At 47.9% G+C, this 9,149-nt stretch overlaps 1 protein-coding gene across 1 annotated transcript; it reads left to right on the top strand.

Annotated features, from left to right (window-relative positions):
• The first annotated feature begins 339 nt into the window (after positions 1-339).
• LOC128117552 (rhox homeobox family member 2-like) lies at positions 340-5,142 on the top strand. Its single transcript, XM_052749530.1, has 6 exons — positions 340-611; positions 1,120-1,189; positions 2,373-2,463; positions 2,640-3,093; positions 3,724-3,769; positions 4,975-5,142. Exons 1-6 carry the CDS (start codon positions 340-342, stop codon positions 5,008-5,010), a joined length of 969 nt encoding a protein of 322 aa, XP_052605490.1. The 3' UTR covers positions 5,011-5,142.
• The last annotated feature ends 4,007 nt before the right edge of the window (positions 5,143-9,149 follow it).

Below are 9,149 nucleotides of genomic sequence, written 5' to 3'. Positions count from 1 at the left end.
CCCCACTCTCCAAGCTAAAATCAGCCTGCAATCTCCCATAGCCCTATTCCTAAGGTGTTCTGTGAGGTCCAAGAGCATGGGCCAGGGCAGGTGGCCAGATCTGAGCAGGTCTTCTAAAAATAAGATTCACTGTCCTTCCCCCATTCCATGCTTGAGCCACGCCCCAGCCCATTCTCACTTCAGAGACTCATCCACTAATGTAGGAGGCACACAGAAAGCCAATAGCAGAGGAGAGCCTGAAACTTTGTGGCAGCAACCTTCTGAAAGACCCCAGGGCAAGGCTCCTGCCCAAGACCTCAGGGAGGTTGCTGGTGAACAGGCTTCTTAGGAGCAGCAGCCATGGAGCACCTGCACAATTACAACGACAACTTCTACTATCATCTGGAGGACTATGAGGAGGACAGTGATCCACACCCTGAACAGGAGGGAGCAGCCGAGGAAGGTGGCAGGGTCTATGAAGGAGCTCTAAGCCTGGACGACAGTGAGAACCAACAGGGCAACCTCAACCACGGAGGCCACATGAGCCCTTACAACAGCCTGGGTCCTGAAGGTGACCACAGCAGCCAGGTTCCGAAGGAGGCAGACCCAGAGGAGCCAGCCATGGTTTATTGGTGAGGGAGTAACCAGAACTGGGAGGCAAGTCTTTTGATAGAAGGAAAAGTCCTACTCAGGCACCAGGGCTCCCAAATAATCCCACACAAAAGAGGAAATATCTGGTCATATGCTACTTCTTTAGTGCCCTTCTAGTCTCAGAGCATGGATGCAGGAGGTAGGTCTCTGTCCTTAGTGAGGAAAAAGCACTCACGTTCAAATTTCTAAGTTGCTCGCATATGTTGCAGGGATGCTAGGGCTAAAAGGAGGGTTGATTTGAAACAGCCAAGCCAGGAACACCAAAGATGAGACACAAAGAGTTTCTGCGATCAGTAGGACAGTCAAGCTGTCTCACACTGGTAAAGACAGGGCTCCTGTCTAGTGCGGGCAGTCCAACCAGGCCACCAAGTCCTTCAGGAAAGCACCCATGGTACTATTGTCTCCTAAAATAGCCTAGCTTCTCCAGCAGCTAATTGTGAGAGTGAGTAAAGTCTGGGTCTAAGAAAGCCTCCCATTTCGGTGTTTCAGGGAAGCCTTTCACAACGACCCAGGAGACAAGGAGAAGAGGAAGGACAGTTGCAGCTGCTTCTTGGTGACTGTGAGAAGAAAGAGAGCTCAGGATAACTAAAAGCACCTGGGACAGCTGAAATGTCAGAGGACACAGGACCATGCAGTGGCTAATGGCGACAAGACAGTCAAGGTCCACAACTCACAAAGCCCTAGTCAGGGATGGATAAAGGGGCCTGTGGTGGGAGGGGATTGAGCCACCCCTGACTAGGTGGGCAATGGGTGAACAGAGCATGATCATCTCCTTGGTGTGGGCTAGACCATGTGGACCGTGGGACCTCCATGTCTCAGCCTATGCTATCCCAGAGAAATAAACCATCTCCTAACAATTACCTCAGCCATTGTCCAGACTCTACCATGATCCTATTAAAAACAAAAACCACGAAATGACAGAGCTCAGTGGCTCTTTTAAATTTTGGGAATGTCACCTGCTCTGGGGAGTCTCTCTAACTTTTCCTCAGTTCGCCCCTTCCTGCAATGATTCTTTGTAGAGCTTGCATCCAGAATTGCTTACTCCTCCTGTCTTTCACCTTCACAGCTGTGAGACAGGTTTGGAGCCAGTACCCAGGGTTGATCTTTGATGCCGTCTGGGTCACCCTAGGACCTTGGTCAAGCACAGCTAGGTAGGGAAAGGTCTCCATCACAATGAGCTTGTGAACACTGGTGGAATTCAGCCCTGTCTGGAGCACAGTCTCTCAGGAGGATCTTGCCCTGGCCTACCCACATAGTTGCCATCATACAGGGCTCTTCAAGGCAGCACAACCAAGATTGGGGCATTTTGTTTGAAGGACATTTCCATAATTTAATAAAGTGATTTAGCTGGGCTCAAGGGCCTGCTTAGTTTGAAAAGGTCTTTTTGTTACTCCCTATGACTGAATTTGGACAGTCCAGCATTACCCAAAACTAGAGGTGTCAGCTAAGGAGCAAACCAGAGCCACAGGTTCCGCACCCCCACCGCACACACTCACTGCAGTTTTTAAAGTATTCCCTGCTCTTTGCAGCTCTAAAGTGCTTCAGGCTAAGCACCTCAGAGGACAAGCCCACAGCCACTGAGGCTGTGCAGGCCAGAATGTGTGATTGGACACATTGTAATTACGTTGAGTCTCCAGAAGACAAGTCTTCCGGGTTAAGAGTCACAGGTCACAGCTGTACCTCTGGCGTCAGACCGTGAGGACACGGCTTTTAAGTTTTCAGAACTCGGGTCTGATTGACAGATTCCCAGCAAGGAGACTCGTGAGGGTTACTGCCACAGTTTCAACAGGATGCTGAGTCCAGGAGCTGATGAGCACCAGGAACAAGAGCATGGTCAGTAAAATGGTTCTGATTGGACTTGGGCGAAGTCCGGGAAGCAAATTTGGTGGAAAGGCCAGTGGCCCGGCACTTGGATTACCCGGCTCTGCCTGTGACCCCTCTCCAGGCTTTCCATTGATCCATGGGCCACGATGCTCAGACCTTTATCTTTATGTTTTTCTCTCTTGCAGGTGGGAATACAGTGGTCCTGAAGGCTGGAGAGGAAGGAGGCAAGAAAGGGCTTGTACAGAGCGAGCTTGCTCAGGGTGAGCTTGGTCAGGGCGAACTTGCTCTGGGCGAAATTGCCCCAAGCAAGCCTGCTCAAGAAGAACTTGCTCAATCCGGTCTTACTCAGGAAGCCACAGGAGTGGTAGAGGAGGGAGAAAACGAAGAAGAAGAAATGGAAGGAGGACAAGCTGGAGATGGTAGTTCTGACCCCATGGACCAGGGGATCCAGGCAGAAGGTGGTCATGGCAGCAGTATTGAACAGCAGCCTCAGCAAGAGGCAGCAATGCCTGAGGGCACCAAGAGTCTCCAGGCTGGGGACAGGCAGCCTTTCCAGAGACGCACCAGATTCACCCAGTCTCAGCTGCGGGACCTAGAGCGTCTTTTCAAAGAGAATCGCTACCCCAGCTTTCAAGTAAGGTAAGCAGAACGCCCTGCTAGGTGCCAGGTTTTCAGGCAGTGTATCCAGGCTATCCTTTGGTGCTCCCTGAACCCCGATTCCCTCTAGAAACAAAGCCACCATGTCTGGACCCTCCAGCAGAAATTGGATTCTGGAGTAGGGGGATGTGCCCTAGTCCAAGTGGAAAGATTGTGTTTTGTTGCCTGTTTAAGTGGTACGTGAGTGAGTGGGAAATTTAGACAATGCTTGTTCTAAATGTTTCTCTGTAAGAATGAGTGAGAAGCCTGAGGTGTGACTGGGAAAATGTAGGAGGAATTCCACCTCAGATTAAAGTTTGGCTAACACTTTTCATCATGGAGTCTCTCTTAATGAAGCTTACATGTTAAGTACATTGAAGACATACCTGTGTTGGGGGATTACCCTTAATTTTGGTCCCTGAAAGAACCCTGTTACTAAAGTAAGTCTCAAAGCAGGTGTGAGGAATAGTGTGTGTGTGTGTGTGTGTGTGTGTGTGTGTGTGTGTGTGTGTGTGTGTGTACATGTGTGTGTACACACAAGTGTGGACACAAACATTTAAAAGCAATCAGGACATGTCCTTATACAGTTTACATCCACCACAAAGCCTAAATGTTGGAATCTTTTCACTTCAGGAAGGATCTTGCAAGATGGATGGGTGTGCCGGAAGCAGATGTGCTGGTCAGTATTCTAAACACAATATTTTGGGAGGGCTCCACATCTTGTGATGTTGTTTCTAGAGGATAATTATAGCAGAAGAGTGGGACCCTGAAGTTGTATCCCAAGGACTCCAGACCAGTCCACACTCAGGCTAGGCTCAAGATGGGGAAAGACCTCCATTTTCTCAGGCAGGAAATGCCAACCTGGACACCTGAAACCTAAGATGCCAAGGTGCTTTGTCTGACCCTCGGTGAACATAGTGTGTTCTCCATGACCTTCTGAAGGCCGTGCAGCCCGCATGCCTCACTTAAGTGAAGAGACCATGTTCTTGCCCACCTTCAACTCTTTCACTCTGCGTGTCTCAGAAAATCTTTTCTCAGACTTCTTGATCTAGTCTGTAAATGTCCCATGCCTGGCTTAGTTCTGAATCAATACTGGGACCAGGAACCTCAAACGACCCATAACCCTTTTACCTGTCTTTTGTTGGTTATGTATGTGAACTCTGCTCATCATTACAATCAGCCCAGACTTTTCCAGACCACATGCCCACAAAGGCAAAGGCTTATACACAGTATGCTTAGAGGCTAGGGAGGAAGCATAGAGCAGGAAGAAGTGCCCTTTCTCTCATAAAATGTGCATTGTGGATACTCGCAAAAGGCTGTCACCATGGAACCTTTCACAGACAGCTTTGGGCCTTGAGTAGTTCTCCCAGGTTCCAAGAGAACTCTTTTTGATACTTTTTGACACACAGCAAGGACCAGGAACAACTCACAAGCTAGATCTGCAAACTTTCCTGAAAGAATGCATTAAAAATACCAATTGATGGAGGGAAGGGGCAATATTCTGGGTCTGTCCCATAGCTGAAGTACTGGGTGTGGGGGTACATGTCCTCTGGGGCTTCATGGGGGTGTTTTGACTGTTTCAATGAGAATGAAACCTTTTGTTTCCAGCATTCTGAACTATCAGTACACACTTGAGGTAAGACTTCAACTGTTCTAGGGCTTAGGCAAATAAACAAACAGTTTCTTGGCAATCAAAAATGTGGTGCTTTGCTAGGGGAGTTGCTCAGGCCTGGAGCACATACCTACCATACACTGACCCAGGGATGGGCTCCATATACGTTCTAAAATGTTAGTAAAATTGAGCCAGTATACAAGTTTACAGCATGTGTTCTTCACTGGTGGTACAGTTCAGTGTACTAAAGCAACCCTTTCTTCTGCTTGTAGGATTGGTTTAGGACCAGGAGAGTGAATTTCAAGTGAAGCACTACAGTATCAATGCTGTTTGATGCACCACCTGGTCCCCAGAACAACGATCCCTGAAGATTTTGGAGCAGCGCATGAGTACCACCTCTGTCCAGAGCCAGATGTCGTGGAGCCTGGCCCTGCCCCCAATGTCTCAGCCACCCATGCTGCTCATGACATCCTTTTCTTCCCTGCAATTATCTTAGCAATAAAGAGGTGGATTCTAAGTATGTTGGTTCCATTGTTTTTCAGGTTACTAAAATGTGGGTATAAGTATTAGAACCATAGTAGCCTATTCCAGAAATGGCATTTATGGCAGGAGGTGACACTGGCAAGCTGTGGTCACTGTGCCTCGCCAAGTGAGGAAGATTTCCAGGTGCTATGCTGCTTCATGCTGACCCCACAGGATTCTCTGTACCCTCCTCAGGGGCTTGTCAACTCACTCCACCTCTGTGTAACAATTATTTATAATGCCAGCTGGGGGAAGTCTCCAGCAGAGGACACTGTGTTTCTAGTCATGGCTGTTCCCACCCACACTCCAGTATGTCCCACCCTAGACCTAATCCCCAAGGGGTCATGGTGGGGAATCACACAGGGAGAAGCAGAGATAGAAAGAGAGATGGGTTCACTGGGGACCTGGAGGCATCAGGAGGAAGGGTCCTGAGGCTCCACATTGGATGTTCCAGCAAGACATGACTTTCCTGAGTTCTATTCAGGCCCTTGCCACCAATCTTCCAGGTACAGAGTGTTATCTGGTGACATGCTCCAGTTCCTGGCTGCCACATCCAGTGGCTTCAGTCTTCTCACTGGGGCTGATGCTCCATGAACGGAACCTGTGGGTGGCATCCTGTGCCTCAGCTGACTGTGGATTCTCATTCTGTGCTCCCCGGTTATGTGGAACTGAGATGTGCTGTTGACACTCTTCCTGGGGAGGCAGGAGAAACTGGGAACAAACATCTTCTAAGCCTAGTTGGAGCTATCAAGCCTTTTACTTCCTGTGTCTTAAGCATCTCTCCCTTATTATGAAATGTTTCACCTCCATTTGGAATGTCTTTTGTCTTCAGGAGCTTTCCTCCAAATGGAATGCTTTATCTTGGAGGAAAAGGCTACACAAAATGTGTATCCAGCTACAGGGCCAGATCCTGTGGAGGCATGCTCTAGGTGACCACATGTCTGGCTCAGGTTCTGACTGGACTTCCTATCAATTAGAAGAGGCTCCACTTTTCAGTAGCTTACATTGCTGTGCAAGAGACCGTGTGTCTGTGAGAAGGCACCATCATAAAACCTGGACGGAGACTGTGGGGAGACCAGGTAAATGTGTGAAAAGGGATCTGTGTTTCTATTGGCTGACTACACATGACTAGCTGGCATCTGTGTCTAAGGGTAAGCGTTTTCATTGACACTTTAAGAGAAAAGACTTTCTGCTGTTCATTGAGGACATTTTGTAAACATCCCTGCACTCAGATATCTCAAATCCATATACAACTTCCTCCTGAAATCACGGAGCTCGGTTTCTATGACTTCCCTTGTGTAGTAGGACTTATTAAAGTCAGAGCACCCACTTCAGGGACTCTGAAATCCCTGTCTTACTGCTGGGTTTACCACGCTCTTAAAGAACTTTCCACCCACAGAGAGCACTGTGAGCATAACCACCATGCAGTGTCAATCCTTACCTTCTGGGTCTTTCTCTCAAGCCCTTTCAGTCCATAGTAGCAATGCTCTATGTCTCCCCCTTCAGTGAAAGGCTGGATAATTCCTCCAAAACAATGAGCTGTTTGATTTAGCTAATATCCAGCATTATTTGACACGGTTTTCCTATTTCTAGGCATGGTGTTCACATTTATAGGTTGAGATGTTTGCCCTACAATATATTTAGAATTCCTGGAGGCTGTCCAGCCATGCTGCAGCTCTATGCACAGCTAAGCCTCCAGTTCTAATACCTCTTTTTTATAATTAGTTAATTAACCAAAAGCCAGATATTTCTATGCACTCCTGTGAACAGTGGGAGGGTAAAACACAAGGAAGTACAGCACTAGTCATTCTGATGTACAAAGTATGGGACATGTGATGTTCAGGCTTCCCAGGGATACATGAGAGACCATCAGAAACACAAAACGAAGAAACAAACCAAAGGAAAATACTGCATTTTCATTCTCAGGTCCTATTAACACCTCACTGTAGCTGGAGTTTTCTCTCAGGGGCCCACCAAGCCCAGGCAGCCCGGCAGCCCATTTATAAAATAAACACACAGATGCTTATATTATTTAAATTGTTTGGCCTAATGTCTCAGGCTTCTTGTTATCTAGTTCTTATATCTCAAACTAACCCATATCTATTAGTCTATAAGTTGCCACATGACTCGTGGCTTACAGGTACCTTACATCTCGCTTTCCATGGCGGAAGCTGGTAGCGTCTCTCTGCCTCAGCCTTCCTGTTCCCAGAATTCTCCTCTCTCCTTGTCCCGCCTTTACTTCTTGCCTGGCTACTGACCAATCAGTGTTTTATTTATTAATCAAACAGAGCAACACATTTAACATACAGAACATCCCACAGCACCCCACCCTAACCCCAGCATTCTGAAACACTGTCAATGAGATCAGTCCCTCTACCACAAGAAGTGCATACAACCTCTCCCCTGTTTATGGCCTTCCAGTGTCTGTGGCACTTACTCTGCCCAGGTTATTGTAGGAATGCACCCTCAGCCCTCAGCAGTTTGTACTGCAACACAAAGGGTGCAGTTGGTGCAGTGTCTGATCTTGCAGAGCTGAGAAGTGCTGGACAGGACCTTCTATAAGCATTCTAATGCAGATTCTTCACTGGCTGTCTGGAGTCTGTTAACTTTTCCAAGGGTTGCAATGGCTTTTTCGAAGTGCTGCACAACACACTGTAAACATGGGACTAAAATGCCACTGCTGAAGGTGGAGGTCTGGGATTGGCCTCTGTTTTCAGAGTCCTTGAAGACTCTTGAAGCAGACACATGCAGAGCTGACCCTGTCCACTCAATGTTCATCTCATGTGTCATAGAGACTCGGAAATGTGGGGTCTGGAATGTTGAGAAATTTTCCAGTCTTCACCCAAGCCTCATGTGCTCATTGTGAGTTTTTCCCATCTTCCCCAAGAGATATGGTCCACACATTTCCACAAGGTCTCAAAATTATTGTTTTTTTTCTTACTCACTGTAGATTTGTTCCCATAGTTGACCCCCACCCATTTCCTAGGAAGTTAATACCCCAAGGCCAGGGGACTCAGTTGAGATGCCACGTGGAAGGTTCCTTCAACACTCTTCTTGCCCAAGGGCCACACCTTCCCTGTAAACACATCCTGTTCACTGAAGCTCCAAACTGCTGTGAGGGGGGAGACACTGCCAGCCGCAGCCATGACAAGCAGCATGTTAAGATGCCGGTAAGCCACGAGCCATGTGGCAAGGTATTGATTTATAGAAATGGGTTAATTTAAGATATAAGAACAGTTAGCAAGAAGCCTGCCATGGCCAAATAGTTTAAATAATATAAGCATCTGTGTGTTTATTTTATACGTGGGCTGTCGGACTGCCGAGGCTTGGCAGGATCCAGAGAGAAAACTCCAGCTACACTGCTGTTGGTTTTGGACCTCAGGGGCTCAGTCCATTGCAACTATCAATCATCCCAGGAAGCCAGGAAGGAAGGCTTCTGATTGGTTAAAATAACCTGGATGTTAGGTCGTTAAGGTGTAGAAGAGAAAGAAGCCTTCCTGGTGGAGTAGTTCTCCTGCCAGAAGTATATGGGTCTCCCCCTCAGAATGTGAAGGGACACAAAGGAAGGCAAACCTCAAGCGACTTTGATAGCATTCCTGTCATGGAGCGTGGAAACATCAAACATCTGCCTCTTGAGGGACCTGACCAGGAAAAATGGAAAGGTCAGTGCATGATAGCAGTGGTGGGTTGGCCATGTTGTTCCTCAGAGGTGACTGGAGAGGCGTGGGGCACTGTGGATTTCACATCCTGGATGTCATAGCGACTTTGCACCACCCTGGTCCCTGTCGCCTCTTCTTTCTGTTTTCTACTTTCAGGTGCTGAGACACTGATGCTCTCCCCATATGAAGAGGGAAGAAATGAGGAAGAGGTTGGAAGGGACCACCCTGCGTCGGGACCTCAACAGCAGAATGGAGAGGAGTAGAAC

The sequence above is a fragment of the Peromyscus californicus genome, unplaced genomic scaffold (assembly GCF_007827085.1).
Source record: "Peromyscus californicus insignis strain IS unplaced genomic scaffold, ASM782708v3 Scaffold_10__1_contigs__length_136768540, whole genome shotgun sequence".
In the NCBI taxonomy this organism is placed as follows: Eukaryota; Metazoa; Chordata; class Mammalia; order Rodentia; family Cricetidae; genus Peromyscus; species Peromyscus californicus.
This window is presented reverse-complemented; position numbering and strand designations above follow the sequence as displayed.

Bases quoted from the DNA above. Each gene is read 5' to 3' on its own strand.
- LOC128117552 (XM_052749530.1), top strand. From the start codon at position 340: ATGGAGCACCTGCACAATTACAACGACAACTTCTACTATCATCTGGAG. The intron at 612-1,119 runs GTGAGGGAGTAA...TCGGTGTTTCAG, and splicing joins GAGCCAGCCATGGTTTATTG to GGAAGCCTTTCACAACGACC. The intron at 1,190-2,372 runs GTGAGAAGAAAG...TCTGATTGACAG, and splicing joins GCAGCTGCTTCTTGGTGACT to ATTCCCAGCAAGGAGACTCG.